At 36.8% G+C, this 24,090-nt stretch overlaps 1 protein-coding gene across 3 annotated transcripts in view; it reads left to right on the forward strand.

Moving 5' to 3' along the window:
• LOC149208003 (S-adenosyl-L-methionine-dependent methyltransferases superfamily protein) overlaps window positions 1-24,090 on the forward strand; it is an 88,947-nt gene that overhangs the window by 47,488 nt on the left and 17,369 nt on the right. For 2 of the 3 annotated variants that reach the window (XM_089395901.1, XM_089395903.1), the window contains exon 4: window positions 740-853. The exons of the other annotated variant lie outside the window; for it this stretch is intronic. In XM_089395901.1, the coding sequence (XP_089252027.1) occupies window positions 740-853 (114 nt within the window). The remainder of the gene's footprint in view (window positions 1-739; window positions 854-24,090) is intronic. 3 annotated transcript variants of the gene reach the window in all.

Below are 24,090 nucleotides of genomic sequence, written 5' to 3' on the forward strand. Positions count from 1 at the left end.
ATCTATCTGGATGGGCGAGTTTCCCATGATTGTCGCTCTTACAGATTGCTGTTGTCCAGGCATGGGATTAGGCTAATCTACAGGCTGTTTCATGCACAGCAGCAATCTGCAGATGTCTGTTCGCAGTGGCTACGGTAAACCCTAGTCACAGGAGGAATGCAATCTTTTGCTTGCCATGCCATATTCCAGAAATATCTTTAGCTTGTGCTGTTGGGCTATGACTAATGATAAAGTAAAATTATAATAAGATCATTCTCTATAAATTATAAAGAGCCAATCCATTTCCCATAACTACAGGTCATAATCAAGATCCACAAAGAGCATCAAGTTGAAGTTTGAACACAATCCTAAAAGGAACCAACACTATTTAATTTAGCTCTTGCTTGAAAAACACTTTATGAATTATTGAATTATTCACCAAGCAAAATTGCAAGCAATCTAAACCAAACTTCTTATTCATAAATAAAAGGGTAGATCTACAGAATTGGTCCGAAAGAAACTCTATTTGTTAACTAGGATCGAACTTGTGTCCATTGTATTTTATTTTCTAAATTGGCCATAGAGGTTGCTGTTTGGATTTTAATTTTCATGCAATGCCACTAAGCATGCTTCTTTAACTTTTTAGTGTTTCAAGCATTTTTCTACATAACACCTCTTTCTGACATTTTCATTGTTTCTTTTTAGATGTTGGTTCATATGTTCTATGAAGTGCATTTGACATTTAATTGTTTCTTTTCAGTCCTTGGTTCAGATGTTGTCTATAATGAGGACGTTGTTCCTGATTTGATTACTACTATACAGAGTCTTTGTGGAAGCCATACCATCATTTTTATTTCCGGCGAGCTTCGCAATGGTAACTCCGATCAACTGTACCTAAAATTAGCTGTTTCTGTGAATGCATTTTTAATTCAATTTTGAATAATATGTTTTGGCAGATGTTGGTTGATGGTCTTCATTGTTTGAGGTAAATATAAGTGTATACAAAACAGGATTATGATATTTCACAAAAAAACATATCAGGGTTGACAGCTGGTGGTCATTTAGTATGTTTTGGCAGATGTTGGTTGATGGTCTTCATTGCTTGAGGTAAATATAAGTGTATACAAAACAAGATTATGATATCTCACAAAAATGCATATCAGGGATGTGACATCCCCTGTGGGTTAATTCCCCTTGTAAACATTTCCTTGTGATTACGTAACCATAAATTAAATGGCTGAGAGAGGGACGTGGATTCCATTGCTTGAGGAAATTGGTTATTTTAAATATCAGTCATGGGCTGATTGAGTGGTTTTAATGGGCTGACTGTGTATTAAATTCAGCTGGAAAAATGAAGTAAAGGCCCATGTGTCTTTTGGACAAAAACTACAAGCAAGAAAAGGGCAAGAGTTTAATGAGCGTATGGGCTGCGTTGTCGAGTGGTTGGTCCGTGTAGACTACTCAGAATGGGCAGACCCATTGTGGCTGAGTGGGAAGGAGAGCATTCTCTAATCACATTCTCATGCGCTGAGGAGGGAGGTCTGGATGCACACAGAGAAAGAACAGGAAAGAAGTGCGAGGCTGGTGTTGATTTTTCGTAGGTCTTCTATCTGATAATTACTTCTAATGGCATTTGTGAAAATTCCTGAATCTAACACATCAGAAACCCCTACTGCAATTACTGGTTTACAATCTCCTACTTGTTCTTTACATTGACAAGTTATTTAATTGCATAAACATCGAAGTAAACACTATTTCAGCTTTCACAAATATATAGATCATGCACTAAAGTAAACAGCAACAATAACACAAGGGACACCGTTATTTTTGGACAATTGTCCCAGGAAAAACCCAATTCGGGAAAACCGTTGCAACATATATGAGGGTTTTATTACTAAGCAAATCTCTGAATACAGCTAGGGTGCCAGAAATGGCTCACCCAATAGATTATATCCTCGGCAGTAGTACCTCTATCCGGAGACAGATATTCTGGTACATCAACAACCAGATGATCAATCCCATAGTAACTCCAGGTATTCCTTGTGCTGCTCAGCGAAAACTGCTCCAAGTACTGCTCTAGAACTGTGTTACCCTTCAGGAACTGCGTCACCCTCTCTCGGCTCTGCTTCAGTTGATCTGCTCCCAGTCTGTCCCACAAAATCTCCCAACACTACCTCTGAAGCCCTCTACGACTTCTGCGTCAGCCTTTGCGTCCTCTGCGTCAACCTCTACGGTTTCTATGTCATCCTCTATGACCCTCTACGTCCTCTGCGCTGGCTCCTATGGCCTCTGCGTCCTCTGTGTTGGCTCCTACGATGTATGCGTCAGCCCTCCTAGGCCTGCGCTATCTCTTCCGACACTTCCCTGCCTCTTTGCTATGTATTCTTCAGCCTCTTGCTGAACTGTCCCTCATTGCAACTAATCACTTGCTCGATTTCCTCAGCAAACCTCGCACCAGAAAATCGAGCTGATTGATATCTTTTGGTTTATCTCCAATTGACCCTCAAGCCTCGTCTTATACTTTTCTTGTTGACGATTCAATGACCGAGATTAAGTCCCTAATCAATGGCTAAGATTAGAACTGGCTTGATCCTCGTCACTTAGAACTTTCTCACCCATATTATATTAATACCCATTAATATTTCTATTTTCCTAAGTTTAGACTTAGGAACCCATTAAAAATATTAATTATTTTAATATCTCTTCATCCGGGTGGAATTTCTCGAAACGATTTATGGGTCTTGGAGATATCATGCGCCTTAGCCTCTCCACCAAATTTCGTGGCTAGAGCACATCCGATGCTACCCAAAATCAACAACATTCACTTTAGATTTTTTCATATTCACATTAATCATTAAGCAATTACATAAAATATCTTCAACAATAGACATTAGGATCATAAAGAGAACCAAATCAAGAACACAAGCATTTACCTTGGGAAAACCCACATGGGAGAAAAACCAACAACCTTTTCTTAGAGAAATCATTAAGTTCAACAAAGATACATCAAGTCAACATAAAGTCAAACACAACCCTGGTCACACTTGGTCAATTGCCCTTTAGATAAGTCTTAGATCTCTTTGTTCTGCCTTAGATCCTCCCTTTGTTCTGTCTCAGATCTGCCTTTTTGTCTTGCCTCAGACTCGTCCATTATTGTGCCTCAGATCCGTCCAGTGTATTGCCCCAGATCGTCCGAATTCTCTCTCTGTTAAAGATGATCAAGTTTCCTTTTGGAGGAGGTCGAATCTTCTACTTGTCTTGGAGGCCGAATAGGTGTGATGATAGGGGCAAGCTGACCTGACTTCTTTGAGGGTCGACTTTATGTTTTGGAGCCAAGACATTAATATTTGAAATTCAAAATTTTGAAGTCGACATGAAGCACATGTATTACATTATATATTTTCAAGGGCTAATATAAAATGACATGAAGAACATGTCTAATATAATTCAACAATCAAGGGTCAAAAATATTAATTATGAAGACCGGTCATAGCTACAAAATTCAACACTCCCTCTTAGCTAGGGAGGTATTCATAATGACTATCAGATGTTCTCTTGTTGATAATTTTTTATAAGAAAAGGTTATAACAATTCACCATTAGCATCATCAACATCAACATCAACATCATCCAATTACCATAATTTGGTCAACAACTGCGACACATGGTAAATCAACAACATCAACAAGTTACCATAATTCCAGTTAGTACCACTTACCTATGGTGTATCCTCATCATTATCCTGGTTGATACTCGTGACACATGGTGCATCTTTAGCATCAGCTAGTCACCATGATTTTGGTTGGCGCCTTTGACCCACGATACATTAACTAGTCTTGGTTCACCATCATCTTGGTCAATCTCTTTGATGTTAATTTTTCAAGTGCAATAGATACTAACACAATATTTCAGAAATCTGATAATTACTTTTAATTGTACTTAAACAATTATACTTCAAAAATTCAACCATATAAAAGTAGTAGAACAGTAAAGATACGATGCACAAAGAGAGTACATGATTTACCCCGGGAAAACCCACTTAGTGGAAAAATCCAACAACCTTTTCAATGGAGAAATTCTTCTTCTATTCAACAAGAGACACACCTAGACCTCTAGTCAACAACTAGGTCAAAATAACCTTCAATAGATCTTATGGTCAAACCTGGTCAAGCCCTCCAAGTCAAGCCTTCCAATTTAATCCAACAACTTGCTCTTCTGATCTGCCTATTGAGAAATCTAGGACAACATATAGTTTAGGTTTCTTAGCTTGATTTCTCTTATACTTTGACAAGTTCTTGTGAATATTATATTAGTTCCTCATCATTATTATTATGCTCTGTACATCATCAAGACAAATGCCAAACAAGAAGATCACAAATGCAATAATAGGTCACAAAAGATAGGCTCCAAGCTAGGGCAAAACCCCTCAATGGGGGGAAACCCAAAGAAGTTCTTATAGAATCAATTCAAAGAAGACTTCCAAGACCATAGACCCAAGACCAACACACTAAGACCAGGTGAGCCACCCAACCAAGAGATTTGCTCCTTCGACAAATTCTATTGCTAGTTTGTGCAAGATTTAGACCCGTGGAAAGGCTAGTTTCCACAAAAAATTCACACAAGAGAGCAAAAACAAGATGTATGACATCCTCCACTTCTTCACTGGTCTTCACCCTTTCTCCCAAAGACTTCACACTTCTCCTTTTCTTTTCTAGCCACAGATCAAATATAAGAGATCATATGCGCAGTGTGTGTCAAATGGAGGTCAAGTTCCTCCCTTTATATAGGATTCTTTGAGTGTTGGATGGGCCTCCACTAGGCCGACATGAAGGGTTGGCCGACCTGATCTTGGTGGTTTATTCTAGACTTTTCTTTACATAAATAATATTTCTTTTTTTTGTTACATGAGCCCCAATGGGTCTTTTACATCATGACTTTGACTTTGACTCAAGACAAAACCCTAGAGCACTCAATGGGTGCTGGACCTAGGACCAATGACCATGGGCAAGAAACCCATTCTTCAAATAAATAATTTTCTTTTACAAAAATATGACAAGTACAAATATAATTACATCATGTCATGAGGCAAATACAATTATGAAGATTGACACTAGTTACAACTTTCAACATTCCCTCTTAACTAGGGAGGTATTCATAATTGACCATTGGTACATGGACAATACTTCCTTTGAAAAGTTCTCATAAGAAGAGTATCAACATACGCAATGTTGAAGAAAGTGTAACTAGTTTCGGTCTTCATCAATATAATTTTGATCTTTGTACTTGTTAAAGAAAAGAAATATTATTTTTTTAAATTATAAAATGAGTTTCTTGCTCATTGCATAGGTCTAGCACGTGTTGAAGTGCTATAGGAAAGTCAAAGAGTCAAAAAAAATGTTGAAGAGCTCTTCTTGAGCATATATAAAATATATATGAATCAACCTAGTGTCTAGATCAGCCCTCCAAGACAAGCATCATCACTCTTGATGAAGTCGGCCTCCAAACAAGATAAATCACAGTCATGTCGGCTCAAAAGGAAGTCACATCAGTTCCCTCACTTATGTCGGCTTATATACAAGACTAACTACTATATATATAGGCATGGAAAGTATCTGCATTACAGGCAGACAAAATCTCAGATGTCTTTGAAGTTTCGGTGGTGATTACAGTGAGTAATCACAATCTCAAGATCTTGCAAATCTCTGAAATCTCTGTTCTTCAAATGGGTACTATCAAGATGAATGTTCCCAGTCTCCTCACTGTCTTAAGGAATATAATTTTGGCCTCCTCCCTGTCTCAGTGATCACAAAAGCAACACTACAGTCTCGGCATATTTGAAAAGAGGAGGATCATGAAGTGACACTCTCTCGGCCTACTCTCTAGATACAGTTACAGTCTCGACATATTTGAAAAGAGGAGAATCATGAAGTGACACTCTCTCGGCTTACTCTCTAGATGAAGTTACAGTCTCGGCAGAATTATGATGAGAAGGTTTCATAGTAACACACTCTGTCTCGAAGGTGCAGTCATGATCTTAGCATAGATATGGTCTCAATCTTAATGGAGACACAGTCACACGGTTATGATCTCAGTGAAGGTGCAACAATAGTGTTGCAGCAGTAATGAAGATCTTGGTGGTGCAGTAATGGCCTCAGTGTTATCTCAGTAGTAAGAAGAGGATCAATGTCTTAGTCTTGGAGTGGCATAATAGGTCAAGGGTCATGGTCTTGGTATTCGTCAATTGGAATCTCTATAAGAAGAATTTTGTTCGGGTTTTCCTCTCCAAGAGGGAGAGGTTTTGGCCCTGGAAGAAAGCCAACATTGTGTGTTCTTGTCTCTTTGTTTTTGATAGCTATTTGATGAACTAAGAAGACACTCTAATAGGTCAAGGGTCATGGTCTTGGTATTCGTCAATTGGAATCTCTATAAGAAGAATTTTGTGTAGGTTTTCCTCTCCAAGAGGGAGAGGTTTTGGCCCTGGAAGAAAGCCAACATCGTGTGTTCTTGTCTCTTTGTTTTTGATAGCTATTTGATGAACTAAGAAGACACTCTAATAATAATGACAAGTGAAGATTGTGCTAAGAAGTAAAGTTAAATAACTCACAAATATTTATCATGCAAGAAGAATCTCATTAACTCTAACTGCCCTAGATTCTTCAACATGGTATCAGAGCTAAGGTGCTAAAGTCAAAGGAAGGGTAACAAAAAGAGACACTCAAGGATCAACTTCAAGAAGGGCATCAAAGCAAGTTGAAGGGCTTTGTCAAGATTGAAGGATTAATCTACAACAAGCATTCTACCACAACAAGGGTTTTTGTCTATATAATCAAGGAGACAGTCTACAACAACAAGAAGCTTTTATCTCCATAGTCATCATCAAAAGGCCACCAAGATCCTCATCAAGATGTCTACAAAGCAAATGACCTCAAAATCAAAGATCACATCATTTTGGAACAGGTTGAAACCCTAGCAGCAATCCTGATTGACACCACCAAATGAAGGCAAAACATATTAAAGGCAAGCAGGTATTGTTATTATCTTCAAGGTTATAAATCAAGTTGTTGATTTCTGGCAGCATTGGATGTGCTTTAAGTCTCAAATTTTGCAAGGGGGCTTGGACACATGTATTCCAAAGACCCCATAAAGCGTTTTGGGAAATTCCACTCGGAGACAGTGTTATTAAAATAATTAATTATTTTTAATGGGACTCAAGTATAAACTTAGGAAAATAAAATAATTAATGGGTATTAATCTAACTATGGGTGTAACTTCTAGAAGAAGACGAGGATCAAGCAAAAATGATCTTAGCCATTGATCAAATTCTAATCTGGGCCGTTGAATGTCAACAAGGATATCATTTAAGGAAGCTTGAGGGTCATTTGGAAAACACACAGAGAGTTGATTAGTCAGATCGAATTGCTGAAGCTAGAGGTAGTGCAATGATTTGTAGTGATCACACAGAGATGGGCAAAGGGAGTTTTGGCTGGAGGATCTTCTCTGGAGCCAAGAATACTTAGCAGAGAGGCAAAGAGACACACGAAGGAGGCAATGCATAGGCCAGAGAGGGTGACGCAGAGCCAGGAAGGGCTCACGCAGACCCCACACAGAGCAGCGCAGTAGCTTCCAGCGCAGAAGTCCGAGTTTGCTGAGGAAGCTGATGTTGCTGAGCCGGGAGGGTTGGAAAATGATTTTGAAGGCAAATCGATTCCCAGTTGAGTTGATGCAAGGCCTTAGAGGCTGACGTAGGGGCAGTGCAGAAATAGCTGGGGAACTTGCAGTTTAGCTGTCGGATCAGCTGAGACTTGCAGTGTAGAGTGAGGTAATCTTACCAATTTCTTCTGCTAAGTGATTTTCTTTGTAATTGGTTTGTCGGGAATGCATCCAGTAGTTGTATTCAGAAATACTTCATCTTAATAATAAAAACCCTTAGATTTGCTGCACTGGTTTTCTCTTATTGTGTTTTTTGGGGACATTTGTCCAAAAACAACTGTCATTTGCGTGTATCTTTCTCTATTGTTCAGTTTCTTGTTTCGACATATAATTTAATTGGTGTAGGTTGCAATGTATGTATTTCGATGTTTGCCGTAGGAAACTGCAAATAACTTGTTCATGTAAATCTAACAATTAGGAGAAATATCATCAGTGCTGCAGTAAGAATTCCCGGGTTTAAGGAACTTTCACACAAGCAAGGATCATCTCCTTGTCCTAGAAGAAGATCATCCAAGGAAGCAACGAATCATCGTCATCAAAAGGAGCAACCAATTTCTATTGAGGAAAAGGCTTTCTCATTTGAAAGATCATTTAAGAGGAAGCTCTAATGCATCTTCTTCAACTACTTCCAGCAAGATCAAGGTGAAGATTTTATCTTCACATCTCAAGTAAGTATTTTCATTAATCAATTTGGTAAAATGACTTCATAATTACAAGAAGATCTATAGGTTGGATGGGTCATCAAAGATTCCTTGCATGAAGAAGGAGGATAGACATAGCCCTCTAAGTAGCTGGAGTCATTGAACATATCAAAAGGTCTCCTCTGAATTCATGGAAAGGGATACTTATGAAAGATCCCTTCATATAGCAATATTGGAGACATCAAAGAGATGTATATGATAAACTCATTCTCTGAAGGTGCAATGAAGAAGGTCACATCACTTATGCGACCTGATCTACACAAAATTGAAGGTATCAAAGAATGAAGGAATGTCTTCATGAGATTTCAATTGGGAGATCTAGGAAAGATGATAATAAGATAATCATCATTGTTCTAACTGATAGGCAAGGTAACAAATATCCATGAACAAGAAGGTTACCTCATTCAACAATTTGTGGTCTCTATGCTAGATAGAGAAAGACCAGCTGATGTCAAAAGTATTGAAGGATAAAAGACACAAACATGTGCAAAAAGGAAAGAATAGTTTGGTCCTCAAACAAGACAGAATAGTATAACTAAGATTATGGAAAGATTATGGAAGCTCATATCACCGGATAGATGGAGGAAGATGAAGAAAAGGGCCAAGGAACGAGGGAGTAACAAATCTCTACTATGATTGAAATGGTATCCCTCACAAAAGGGTCTTACCATAAGCTTCTGTTATAGATATGGCCATGATAATTAGATGCATCATGGCATCATGGAAGCATTAGAAACAAGAGCTCGTGACATCACCATGGGAATCATGAAGGACTAAATCCATGGCAGTCAAACATGAAGGATATAGCTCTTGGGAACCTCATTAGACATTGCAGGAAAGAAAGAAGTCATCCAGGACAAGGCTCATCATACATCAAGTAAAAAAGAAAACATCTGCCAGATGGGGATATATAAGATCCTCAAGATTCTTTGATGGAATCCTCATCAGAGGGTTCACTAATCTAGAAAGAAAGCAAGTGTTTCATCAAAAACTCCAACTTGTGGAATTCATGAATGATGATGACATAAGAAAAGAAGCAGATCAAGGGATTGAAGACCTTTTCAATCAAGGAAGCTGCTGGAAGAAGCCTAGATGACCTAAAGGTAAAATGAGGTATGCATGCTTGTGTTTAATATTATAATGTCATGTCGTATGGTTGCAGGTAACATGGATCATTACTTCTATCTTGAGAAGCATGATCAAGGAAAAAGAATATCCTCCTCTGAAAGGATGTTGGAAGACATAAGTCACACTAGATGAAATCAACATAAAATGTCCTCATATGAAGTATGGGGTGGTTGACTACATTTAAGAAACTCTGATTGAAAGCTTCTGGGAATGGAATGTGTGAGGAAGGAAGAGATCGTGAGATATGCAACCTTGATGAAGTCGATCAACATCCAAAAGATCAAGAAGACTTGACTAGAAAATATCCTGGAAAGATATGAAGACTCTGATGGAAAAGATGAAGACTCTTGACAATAGATATCTTTGGGAGATGTGTCAACATGTATACAAGATGCTGGTACCTACAGGAAGATGTCATGATGAAGATCCATCTCGAAATGTACGATTTGATTTAATGTTATGATTTCTTGAATAATATCTGGATGAGTTCATGCAGGGCTACTAGAACAAGAATTGAAAGTACAAGTACAAATAGTATTCATGTGGTGGATGGGAACACTTGAAAGAAACACGATGAGGAAGAAGTAGCCATATGATGAAGGTTCTAGATATGAAGAAGGCCACTTTCCATGAAGAAAGGAATGACATGACGAACTAAGGAGGAAAGTGATCAATGGTTGTTGCCTTACAAGGAAGAAGCTCAACTGAATTTCATGACATCAAGGAGAGAAGTTGATCAAGCAGCTGAAGGACCCACAAAGAAGAAGTTGCTGATGTATAGGGGAGTCCCTAGCTAAGAGGGAGCTCTGACAAGTCCCTGATTAAGAGAGAACTTGGACAAGTTCCTGGTCAGAAGGAGCTTGGGTACATTCCTTCAAGGAATGGGCATATCTTCCCCAGTTGAGAGGGAGAGATAGACACGACCTTCTTATCTTCACTTTGGAAGAAATAATGGAGGATTGGGTAATCATTTGGCATCCGATGCTCTTTGAGGATGTGTTGGGCATCCAAGACAACAATAGGTAAGAGGATTGATATTCTTTGAGGGATGGGAACCCAAGATAAGAATAGTCCTAGAAGGTCATACTCAGTGAACACCCGGGTGGGTATGTACCTTGATAGACAATGATGAAGGTGTCTATAGTCATTGGTCTTGCGAACATTCTGATTTGATGAGAGATAGAGATGTTAGTCAAGGCCTTGCTGTGGAAACAATGTTGGTTACTATGATGCTATATAGATGGGTTACCAATCCGATTCTTCTTATGAGAAATTTTTCAAATTGAGAATGACCAAGTACCGTTATGAATACCTCCCTAGTTAAGAGGGAGTGTTGAAGAAAGTGTAACTAGGTTTGGTCTTCATAAATATAATTTTGATCTTTGTACTTGTAAAAGAAAAGAAATATTATTTTTGTAAATTATAAAATGAGTTTCTTGCTCATTGCATAGGTCTAGCACGTGTTGAAGTGCTATAGGAAAGTCAAAGAGTCAAAGAAAATGTTGAAGAGCTCTTCTCGAGCATATATAGAATGTATATGAGTCAACCTGGTGTCTAGATCAGCCCTCCAAGACAAGCATCATCATTCTTGATGAAGTCGGCCTCTAAACAAGATAAATCACAGTCATGTCGGCTCAAAAGGAAGTCACATCGGTTCCCTCACTTATGTCGGCTTATATACAAGACTAACTACTATATATAGGCGTGGAAAGTATCCGCATTACAGGCAGAAAAAATCTCATATGTCTTTGAAGTTTCGATGGTGATTATAGTGAGTAATCACAATCGCAAGTTCTCGCAAATCTCTGAAATCTTTGTTCTTTGGATGGGTACTATCAAGATGAATGTTCTTCCAGAGATATGACATACTATACTATAATATATTGCAAACCCTAGAAGATATTCAAACAAGTATAGTTCTACAATGCATTCAACAACTTTAGAATTCATATGTTAGACTTCTACTAGGATTTAATGCAAATCCTAGATTCCATACTAAGAGACACTAAGCCTTAGATGTCAACAAATAAAACCAAGCACAACACAATCTAAGGTTTCAATGATATGACCAACTTCTACTAGGGTTTGTTGTAAACCCTAGATTTTACCATCATAATGGAAACAATATCATCCTATCCTCGAATATCAAACAATATCATCCTATCCTAGAATATCAAACTTCTACTAGGGCTTAGTTGCAAACCCTAGAATTTGCACACGATAGTCATCAACAATACATATACATATCTAGGATTTCATAATCATGCACAAGCATATCAATATCCATTAGGTAAGCCCAAGACACAAATATTAATACATTTAAAGTCGGGCATGTAACAATCTTGATTAGGCTAGGGTTTTAATTAGATAGACAAACACACACCTAGGGTTTCATTCCTAGGAGCTTACTCTCGATATATAAGGGTAAACCAAAACTTCAAGGTCTAGGAATGCATTACCATCCAACCCTAAAAGACTAGGGTTTCCATAACAATACTAAAACTCCAAACATGACATTACCATCAAAACCCCAAACATCAAAAGAATAGTATTTTCTAGATTTCATCAATAACCCTAAGTAGACTAGGGTTTTTACATTAGTATTGACATACCCTTAGGTTAGGGTTTTACATAGAACCTTTTAGGGTTCCATAAACATGATGATTTTAATGAGGGTAGATTCAATCTAATGATTAATCACCCAAATAAGAATCTTTAAGATTCAAAGGTCCTAGACATAACACTTGTTAGTAATGTAAAGCAGATTTATTAGAATGAATGAATATACCTTTATCACGAAGAGAACAAAACTTATGATCTAGAACATACCTTTGAGTTGTTTTCTAGACAAACCTTACATGACATCAATTCCAATAGAACTTCTATCATGCTTTGTCTTGTAAGATCTTCTCCATAGCCCTTGAGCATATCAACAAGCTTTTCCTAAACAAGGAAAATATGAAAAGAAATGTTATTAGCATCTAGTACAACCTCATTTAGATAAGAGAAAGAAACCAAATATAAAAAGGATAATACAAGGAATAAGATACTTATCTTTGAAAAATGGTGAGGGCTCCCTCTCAATCCAATCTCGAGGGATACCTATAACTATATCAAAACAATTCAAAAATATTTTCCCAAGGCATGTTAAAACTATAAGTACTAAAAATCAAAGTACAAAGGAAAACAATTCAAAAACTTAGAGTAGAGGGCCTTAGTAGCATAAGTCCTTTATTTTCGATTCTTCTGTCTTGTTCTTCTTTGGAGATCCTTCTTCGACAACATTTGCTTGATCCCTGTTTCTCTTTTTATTCCTCGGATTGTCAGGACAATCATTTCTATAGTGACCCATCTTGTGACAATTGTAGCATTCTATCTTGGATAGATCTACCTTCCTTCTAGAGCCTTTAGACTTCTTGAAGGTTCCTTTGTCCTTGTGATGACCTCCCTGACTCCCTGACTTCCTCCAATCACCAAGTTAGCCCTTCCTTTCTTTTGTAAATGATAACCTTCCAACAATAACTTCGACCTAACACTTCGATCTTGTAGCAACAAACTTTCCCCAGAACTTCGATCTAGTAGAACTTTGACCTAGCAGCAGAGTCTTCGACCCAACAACAGAACTTCGAACTAGCAGCAGAATCTTCGACCCAACAACAGAATCCAGAATTTCGACCCTAGTAGTAGCCCAGTAAATTCACATGTGTGAGAGAGAGATAGCCCAAAAACTCGATTTTGTCTTTCCCAACAATTCTCCTCCTCCTGCAATTTCGCACTTTTTCTGCTCCTCTTTTTGTATCGAACTTGTGAGAGTGGATGCTCCAAATGAATCGAACTGCATTGTATATATAGCCTCTTCTGGAGTTCGAATTTCCCTCATGTAGGCCGACTTGATCTAGTAATGGCCAACTTGGTGTGGAGGTGTCAAATGACTTATTTTACTTAATAATAATTCTTTTTACACGATTCAAAATCCCAAGAAGGGTCTCATTAAATGGACAATGACTCTAATGACTTGATATAAAACCCAGAAGTCCTCAATGGGGACTTTGACCTATAACATGATTACCCAAGCATGAAACCCATGCTTTAATAAGTCATAATAATAATAATTTCTTTTTCTTTTCCTTTCTTTTGATAAATACATTTCATTATGACTCAAATACAAGTATGAAGACCGAACCTAGTTACATTCTTCAACACATCCTTCATTGGTAAAGACTACAAAACCCAAGAAACAAGCACATTCCAGAAACCCTAAAACAATTCAGGTTAGACCATTAATATATTCAAACAATTATACGTACCTTATAGTCAAGGATTACATCAGTCCTTCATGATTCTCGGAAGTCTGCAAAACCTTTCTTCTTGATGCCATGATCTCCTTCCCCTTTTCAAAGGCTGCCTTCAAGGGGTACTGCAACTTCTATTGATGGCAAGAGTGCTGCCAAATTAAGAAGCTCTTCATAATGCTACTAATTGTAGCCTCTCAAACAAGTCATCTTTCCTGCATACTTCTTTTATCAATCTTATAGGTGTCCTGCCGTTTGATTAGGGCTACCCATCTTTCATATAGGATCTCTGATCAAGTCGGCCTAGATCCTCTTCAAAGCGACCTTTAGCTGTGAGGTGCTTGTTTCTTCAGAAGGAGCAAGCCTTACAGTGGGCTGGTATTTCTCCTTGAGACAGATAATAAGCTTGTTACAAAGATTTTCTTCCAAAGGGTTAAACAAGAATGATAGGTAATATTGCTATTCTTCTACTTCAGGTAGGCTGCTATAGGTCCTCAAAATATATTGTACTTAGAACTTTCTTTTCTTGAGATCGAGACTTGATGCTTCTCCAAATAGATTGCACTCTTGAGATAGACTTGTTCAACGATACAAGGATCTCTTTTCACTGCTTCTAGAGGGACACCTGTAGCTTTCTTTTGTAGACTAGACCCTAGGTTTAGAGCTTCCGAAGTAGATCTAGCTACTTTCCATATGAGTTTCAAAGATTTTCTTTGCAAGATTGATGGATTTGGTACATTGTTATGTAGTTCTGAGATAATGACCCTCTAGTTAGGGCTTTCCTCAAACACTGATAGGTAGGCTCAATATGCTTCTCAAACACAGAGATCCCTTCTATTCTTTAAGCTCAACTTCTCTGTTCTTATACAACTCGAAAGAGAAGGATATTACTATAGGCTTTGTCAACAACTGATATATATTTCTATTGGATAATTACTTGAATAGTCCTCCAAAGGTTGGCTTATATTTCACTGATCAAGCTCAGACTATACATATATAGTCTTGACTCCTTCAAGTATGGTGACTGTACTCTTGGTAACATACTTTCCAAAATAGGCCTAACACACCTTCAAGCAACTTGGTCTTGGTTCTTATACTATTGAACTTCTTTGCTGGATTTTAGGACTACTTCAAGTCCACAAAAGAGACATTACAAACCTAGATTTGGTCACTCTGTAATGGTGCTCAGAACTCAGAATTTCAATTGTCTGAGGTGACACGTAGCTAAGGTTTTAAGGACAATTTTCAGACCTTAAATTTTGAGTGTAGAACTTAGCTCTTCCTTCTAATGATCTCAGCCTTGTATAGGCTACTTACCTAGCCTCTCGGTCCTTCAAAGTAGTGCCTCAAGGCCCTCTGTCCTCCTTGCTCAGGCTTGCAGCCTAGTCACAGGGAAATAAGCCCAAAACTATATTCAAACTTTCTTCTAGGAGCTCGGTCCTATGGAACTAGCTTCTTTCACTTGTTTTGAAGTCCTCTACTACTGTTGTGACCTTCCAACTGCCCTTATAGGAAGTAGTCAATGTGAATAGGATAAAATTTGCAGGATGGAGAGGCATTTTAAAGCCTTGTCTCAAGGTATTTCAGTGACTGCGGTAAGAGGACCGAGGCTAGAGAAGGACAACATAAATTTGTACCATATCTACTAAATTTGAAAGACCGAAGTCTCAAGGCTAGAGATAAGTAATCACAATGAAAAAAGCAAGTTAGTAGATTTAATCTAGAATGCACAATGAAACTATAACAAGAGCAAGTTAGAAACTTTGAGTTAGATTCTAAGAGCTAAGTTAGTGAGAGCAAGAAACACAAAAGATCCTCCCTTTAAGTAAGGAGGGGGATACCATGGAACCAAGTTCCAAGCTCCCTCAAGCAAGAAGATCAATTTTATTATTAGAATTACAAGGAGAGGCGCTTTGATAGTGAGAAAGGCTCTAAATCCTTGAGGAAGTTACAAATTTTGGATCTAAACGAGGGATATCCTTCCTCAAGTTACAATGAGATAGAGATAGATTTTAAGGCAAATACCAATGGAATCTATTGAAATGTTTGACAGAATCCTCCTCCAATTAAGTCGTTACAACCCTCAAACGCTACAGACCTTTGCTGCCCATGGCCAGCAGAAGAAGAGGCCCAAAATCCTCATGACCTTGTAGAGAAAATAGGCCAAAAAATTTTCAATTAAATTTTGTAAATTTTTTAAGCCTTAAACCCTTGAAAATGATTGATATTTTCTGCAAAAAACCAAGGGTTAGATGAGATAAGATTTAAAATGAGAAGATGAAGTCCTAGAGGGCTTGCGACCTGGTGAAAATGGTGCCAAAATGCCTGTGGCCTCTTAAAACTTTAATACAGAGTCTGCAAAATTGGAACCTACGTGAGATCCCCTTACATAAAAAATTTAAATTTAAATATAAATTCAAGGGAAAAAATCCTTCAAGGCTTGCGGCCTTCCAAAAAATTTGCAAATAAAATTCTATGGACCACAATACAAAATTTTAAATTTAAAATCCTTCTCTTAAGAGGCTAGGAGGGCCTCTATGCTTGCAGCTTCTCTTATCAATGCTACATCTGCAAAGTATGTGAAACCCCAAGTTAGATATCAAAATTTTTTCCTTCAAAAACCCTTATAAAAATTTCAATTTTGAGGCAAGGGAAAGCCTCAAAACCCTTACTCCCTGAATATAAAGCCTTGAAATGATGAGTGGCCCTAAAATATTTCGATCAGTCCTAAATCCCTAGCCGTCTAGGTTAGCTGAGGGTTTAGTCTTTGAAATTTTTTCGATTTTCCTTGATTTTGAGGAGGATCCACCTGCAAGAAAAATATTTACAAAAGATCTATGCCAAACCCTTTATCCTTCTCTTCAGATCTGCAGGGAAACAAGTGAGAAAAGCAACAAAAATATATATACAAGTATTATTTTACAAGGATCAGATATATATACAAGATCTATTTACAAATTTACAAGAATAAGCTCTTGAAATAGCAGATCTATTCATTAGAAACATAATAAGTGAGAAAAGAGATGAGATAAATAGATTTTGCCACAAGCAATGGCTAAGAAACTTTGCATAAAATTGTTAGATAAGTCTTTGGTAGCCCCCATAGTAGGCTCTTCAACTTTTATGTCTTGGGAGTTGGTTGGTCCAACCAAAGGCATCCCCTAATGCCCACGATCTGAATCAAATGATCTCTATACACATAAGATACAACTGTTAAATCACAAGGAGTTAGATAACAGTAAATCCAAGAGATCTAGAGATATCTGCTAGATCAATTAAATTTAAAATGCTTCTCTAAACTCAAGAACTAATGCAAGATACCTATGCAAATAGTTAATCCAGAACTGGCTAGTGAAATAACAATTATTTGAATTTTGATCAATAGAGCATTAAGCACAATATTCAAAAAGAGTTTACCACAAAAGATAGAAGAGGAAGACTACCATGAATTGATCCCCAAAGACTTGCTTTTATTATTCCAAAAAAATATAGAGTACAAAGCTTCAGTAGCCAAGAGCTTGATTTTTCATGATTCAAATGAGGAGCTAAAAGCTTCCTTATATAGAAGAATTGAGAAATTTAGATCCCTCTCCAAGTGAAAACGATTAGGTCCAAGAAGCTGCACAAATTTGACTTGATCTCGGAATAAAATGACTAGTTGAAAGCTTGATCGATGCCAAAATAATCTCGTCCCTTGATAAAATTTGCAGTTCTTGAGGAAAAATTCTATTTGCCTTTATGATGGAGCTGGATTGACCCAAAAGCTTGATCCCGGTCCAAATTTTTTTTTTCTCAAATTTTATCCTCGAAATTCTCTCATTCAACTTAACTTCCATGGACCATTCTTTTCAAAATTTGACTTCTCTTGGGTCATGGGCCTTTTCCCTGGACCAATGAAATTTTTCTTGGACCACTACTTGGAAAATGGAATTCCCACAAACTTTTAGTATTTGGGAATTTCCATCTTAGTTTTAACAATTTTCACTTGGAGAGAATTTTATTTTTCCCTCATTTTAATTTTTTGACCAATTTCTGGGTAATTATTTGCCATTTTTTGCCGGAAAATTAAAAATATGACTCTACAGAGGTTTAAACATATTTTTCCACCCTCAAAGTGTGTCTAGATAGAAAATTTAGGAGTTGAGGTGTAAATTTAAGTACTCATATGAAGCGAACAAAGTTTCTTCTACAGATTAATTACTCCAAAAGACTTGGAATATGAAGTTATCCATTGAGGATATAAATATTATATTAAATATATGAATAAGAATAAGAATGATTTACAATGAGAACAAGAGGCTTGCTTATATATCAAACAAGTGTCTCTTCATGGAGAGTCATGTCCTATGTAGACATGCCTCTTCAACCTAACTACTAATTATTATTAACTAATCATTATTACAATTATTCTCGTTACTTATATTTATATTATTTATATATTCTATTCGTAACATTGCCTCTTTCCTCAAAAAGCTTTGTCCTCAAAGCTTGTCGATGAAAAAGGCTTGATCTCTTTTTCGGCTTCAAACGACTTTCTTTCTCGGAACAATCATCTTCGTTGATACAAGCTGATATGATCTTCTAAGTGACAAACAAAATTGTCGCACTGAGAAGGGATCAGACCATCCTAGATTAATCTTCTGTGTAGTATTCTGATCATTGGAATTTTGTAACGACTTGTCAGCATAAGACGAGATTGATTTTACGTCATTATTCTCTGAAACATCAATTTGTTGTTTCTGGTCTGAATGGTCCCAATACGTAGCTTGGTTGAGTTGTCTACTCTCATGATTCGGATGTCGATATGGGACTTTAATTTCCCTTATTAGGTGTGTGGAAATTTTTTGATTTACTTTAGGGGATGATGTTGTTGAGTTCGTTACCAAACCTTCACTTGGGGTGTTTATCATCTGAACTGCAACATCTAAGCGCTTCTTTTCTTCAACTTGCTTGTCTTCTTCCTGAGTTGTGACATAAACTGGATCGGTATCTGTTGTTTTGTCATCAACTTGAACTATTACGACTGCGGATTTCGATACTTCTTCTTGAGTGAATTGTTCCAACTTGTCTTTTAATGCTTTTTTATCATCCTTAAGTTTCTTAATTTGCGTCAGTAATTTTTCACTATGGTTTTTAAGTTGAGAAACTTCTTCATTTTTGTCAAAAGTGATTTTGTCAATTTCATTTTGCATATTTTGTAATACTTTTTTACCTTCTTGAGAAATTACTTTTGAAATATTTGATATATCTTCTGGCGTTACTGAATTTGGTTTCAGTGTAACATCTTGGAGTGTTATTTTCTTCTTCTTGTGGGAAAATGTCAAAAACTTTTTCGTCGTATTTAAGATGACAGATCCTACCGTTTCCATCCAGGGTGATTCCAAAATAATGTCACCTTGATTGTTCCATAGGGTTTGAACTGAGAATTGCGATACAAATGTATAATCTTCAATGTTTAACTGTAAATTGGCTATGTCATATATTTTATTGCGAAAAAAGTCTAATTTTTCAGTTATATTTGACTCCGGGATCACTAATTGGTTTGCAATTTTAGGAGTTATATAATTTGCATCTTTTGCCAGAGAAATAGAAATAATAACATCTTTTCCTGCGAGATTTCCTTTAATGCTAAATAACGCTTTACTGTCTCTGGGTAAGGTTTCTGGGAATCTTATGGCCTTCATTTTTGTATTAGACTCCATTTTTGCTTCTTGAATATTAAATACTTTTTAAATCATTTTTTTAAAAATAAATCCCTTCTTTTTTTCTATATATATTTTTCCAAATATTCTCCTCTTTTAAATAGCCTCAACTCTACTAATTTCCTCTTAATTTTTTTTTTTTTTTTTTTGGTTTAAGTTTCAAGTATACTTGTTATACTTTTTTTTTCTAAGTAATCTCTTTTACTTTTCATTAATTGTTCGATCCCCTTTTAAAAGTAACTCCTTTTATATATTTCAATCTAATTTTTTTTTTAACCTTTCCTTTTTTTTTTTCTTAAATTGATATGGAACAATTATTTAATTTTACGAACCCTTTATATAATCCTTTTAATACAGTGCTTTCGTTAATGTGTGTTCTTCTGACTCGATGAGGGAAATCAACGGTTAAGAGTAAAGTTTGGAATTTAATTTATAGATTGGAAAATTAAAAAAAAAATATGATTGTACGAAATTTAATTTATAGATTAATTACCAATGAAGCGAACAAAGTTCCTTCTACAGATTAATTACTCCAAAAGACTTGGAATATGAAGTTATCCATTGAGGATATAAATATTATATTAAATATATGAATAAGAATAAGAATGATTTACAATGAGAACGAGAGGCTTGCTTATATATCAAACAAGTGTCTCTTCATGGAGAGTCATGTCCTATTTAGACATGCCTCTTCAACCTAACTACTAATTATTATTAACTAATCATTATTACAATTATCCTCGTTACTTATATTTATATTATTTATATATTTTTTTCGTAACATCATACCCCCTATAATTCTATAGAAAACACCTTTTTATATCTTTACATCAAGTATTCCATGAAAAACTTGTCAAAAGGGGAATTTTGACAATTAAAAATTGGCCTCTAGACACAACCAAATTCCACGACACTTTACAAATGATTTAGTATGGTAATTTACATAGACTTTACACACTAGGACTTACCTAAGACTTCACCATCGAGGCCCACTCTAGCTTTGGGGGATGTGTGGGAGAAAAACCTAACCGATTATAAGTGTTAAAAAACACAATAATGAGCTAGGGAAAAAAACTCCCTAGAGTGAAACTCTTTGGTAAAAATCTTAGGCTACCTAGATGTGTTACATGGCTTTATAAGCATATTAAAATCATTTTTACATCACGGCCCACAGGGCTACACTATTTGGATTACAACTAAAAGACCAGAAGCATTGATGATGATGATGATGAATTTTATAAAAATTGACTGCTATGAATTATACTCTGCTCATGGGGTAGTTGACGCTTGAGTGGTCAACACAACCTACACTATCATGCAATGCTAGCATATTATACATGAGCTAAGTATAGTCATATAACCAATGTAACCAACATATCATTAGATCAATATAAAAACACTTGCCCTTATGAGTGATCAAGAGATAAGATAACCAAATATCACATCCCTTGTGGTAAGATTGGCATGACGAATCATATAGGTGGGAGGTGGGAAAATAAGAGAGCCATACATCATGAAAGGGAGTCATGGATGAAGGGAATGGATCTAGTTGACACCATTGAATCCTTTCTTGTAAACAAAGAATGGAGGATCCAACAATCAAGCTCATGAACTCCTTTTCAAGAGCCTCCTTAGTGGTGACATGCTTCAAGGTGGCCTTAGGGGCACAAGGGGGAAACTGAGGGAATGTCTGGCTTGAAGGATCACAACAACCAGACTGTTCATTACAAGGATCATATTAAAAAGGGGTAACCAAGACAGGCTCATCAATGATAAGAGGTCTCAATGATGACTCCTCTTGGTCACGAGGGAGATAAGGATAGACAAGGTCTCTATTAACATCGTCATTGATATCATAGATGGGACCTTGGTCAAAACAATGACTATTGACCGCCCATTTTTCTTCGTCAATATGCATGGAACCTTTAATGCCAACTCCTGGGGAATACACAGGATGATCCTCCAAGTCGTAAATCATGGTGTGGCTTGCCTGAAATCCAGCTCCCAAGGATTCATTTTTGTCATGCATGTTTATAATATCATCAGCAATAACATCCTTGATAAAGGTAGGGCTAACCTCAACTTCACTTTCAACAGTTCCATTTTCATCATTAGTGTCGTAAATTGGATCATCCTCAAAATGATGGTTGCTTCCATCCCACTTCCCCTCGTTTATATGCAAGAATTCACAAATGTCAACCTCTGGGGAATCAATGGGGTCCCCATTTTCAAGATCTTTAGAGAGTACATCATCTAATATTGCTTCTTGTGCTAAATAACCACATTTATCATGTTCTTCAACATGGATCAAGGGCTTCACAAAGATTTTCTCTTCTTTGTTATCGTAGTCAATTCCCCAATTTGTAGTCCAAAATATTGATTTCTGGTAGCATCGGATGTGCTCTAGGCCTCAAAATTTTTAGGGAGGCTAGGACACATGTATTCCACAATACCCAGAAATCGCTTTGGGAAATTCCACCCAGAGTCAGGTTTATTAAAATAATTAATTATTTTTAATGGGTGCGTAAGTCTAAACTTAGGAAATTAAAATAATAAAAGGGTATTAATCAAACTGAGGGTGAAACTTCTAGAAAAAGACAGAGATCGAGTCAAAATGATCTGAGCCATTGATTTGAATCTAATTTGGGCCATTGATTACCCAACTAGAGGATTATCGATGGGCATTTGAAAAACATATTGGGGTGAGATCAAGAGATCGAATTTCTCAGAGAGGGCAACGTAATAGTTGCTAGAGAGAAGATCGAAGTGATTTCTTGTAGTGAGGGGCAGGGATAGTTCCGATTGGAGAGTTCCCTAATCCGGGAATACATCGCAGAGGAGGTAGAGAGAGATCCAGAAGAGGTAGCACAGAGGCTACGTTGGGCAGCGTAGGGCCACACAGAGGCAGTGTAGAGCTTTTGAGGGAGTTCGAAATTCAGTTGGGAACTATGTTGCAGGGGAGCACTCCCCCCCCTCTATCCCGCTCCAAATTCGCGCTCCGCGCGGGAGCGACTCGGGAGTGCGCTCCCTAAAAAAAATTTCGCTCCCTGCCTTTTCGGGAGTGTTTTGCCTTTTTTGCAATTTTTTTTTTGTAGTAATGTTTGAAATGCAATTTTTTTTGAAAGAAACAAATAATTTTTGAGTGGGGCAGCTTAATGATCAAGTCTAGGCCCTAGTATTGATATGCTATTCATGGTAATGTTAAATTCTTAAAGTAAAAGTTACATTTTCCTTAATCTTCATTTTCATCCTTTTACTTAAATTTTTAACATTACCATGAAATGACACAGGATGTTTGAGAGTGGTTTCGACCTCATTGGATTTCATATGGAGAAAGTAGAATTTTAGATTTCATTCAAAATCCAACAGACTTATCAGTTTTTTAGGATTTCAGGATTGGGGGATTGCAATGTTTCCATTGAATTTGTCATGTATTAGGGTATGGAACTCGTATTTAATCAAGAGCACCAATCCCTTTATGTACCTTGATGTTAGTGACATTGGTTGTCGAACTCCTCTATCATGACCCTCATAAAAATGTACGCATCACTCAAACAAAATCTTGACTTGACATGCTATGCTTTTTCTATCTTATGTTAATGCTTAGAGGGTGATATTAATGACAAAGATCCCTATACAGATACAGAGGTAATGACAAAGATACCTCTGGATATTAATGCTTAGAGGGTGATATTAATGACAAAGATCCTAATTTTCCAACAAGACTAAAAAATTAGACATTTCTCGTGGTGGCAAGAGGCCCAAGCATAAGAAATAGATAATAGATTTACTTCTCTTTTCTAGTTTCTAGTAGCTTTTATAACTATTGACTCTTTCATATTTATTATGATATTTTTTTAAACAATATATGACAATTTAAGTTTGAAGTTGGCAATTATAACTCATTAGTAATGAATTATGAATATGATGCTTCATGAAAGTTGAAAGTTGTTTCATTTCATTTCATTTTATAACATTTCATTTCATGTTAGATATTATTTGTTGTAATGGTTACACTTAGCTTACAAGTACAACTTTGGTGATCAATGATGATAAATGTTATATATTGAATTTTGAAAGCTTGAAACTTGAAGATTGATGAATCATGAGACTCAATATGTTGTATGTTACTAACTTGTGGACGTGGTTGATGAAGATTACAACTTCTAGATGATTGTTGTTATATGGTTCAATCTATGTTTTTTTTGTTTTTTATATCTAATTCATTACTCTACATGTTTTTGTTGACATATATGTATCGAAATATAAAAAATATATATATTATATAAAAAAACGCTCCGGGATTCGCTCCCAAACCGGGAGCTTCTGAAAATGTCGCTCCCGCTCCCGCTTTCGCTCTCGCTCCCTGCTTTTGCTCCCGCTCCCTGCTTTTGCTCCCGCTCCCGCTTTCGCTCCCGCTCCCTGCTTTCGCTCCTCTCCCAAGTAACATTGGTTGGGAAGTTGAGTTCCAGAGCCAAAAGTCAGGGTGTGAGACCAGAGAGCTAGAGGAACGAAGCTTCAGACAACAGGAGATCCGGGAAGAGGTGACACAGATCCCCAGAGAGGTTGACGCAAAACT

Source organism: Pinus tabuliformis, chromosome 1_2 (genome assembly GCF_031772625.1).
Source record: "Pinus tabuliformis cultivar Carrire ecotype Pingquan chromosome 1_2, CPIR1, whole genome shotgun sequence".
Classification (NCBI taxonomy): Eukaryota; Viridiplantae; Streptophyta; class Pinopsida; order Pinales; family Pinaceae; genus Pinus; species Pinus tabuliformis.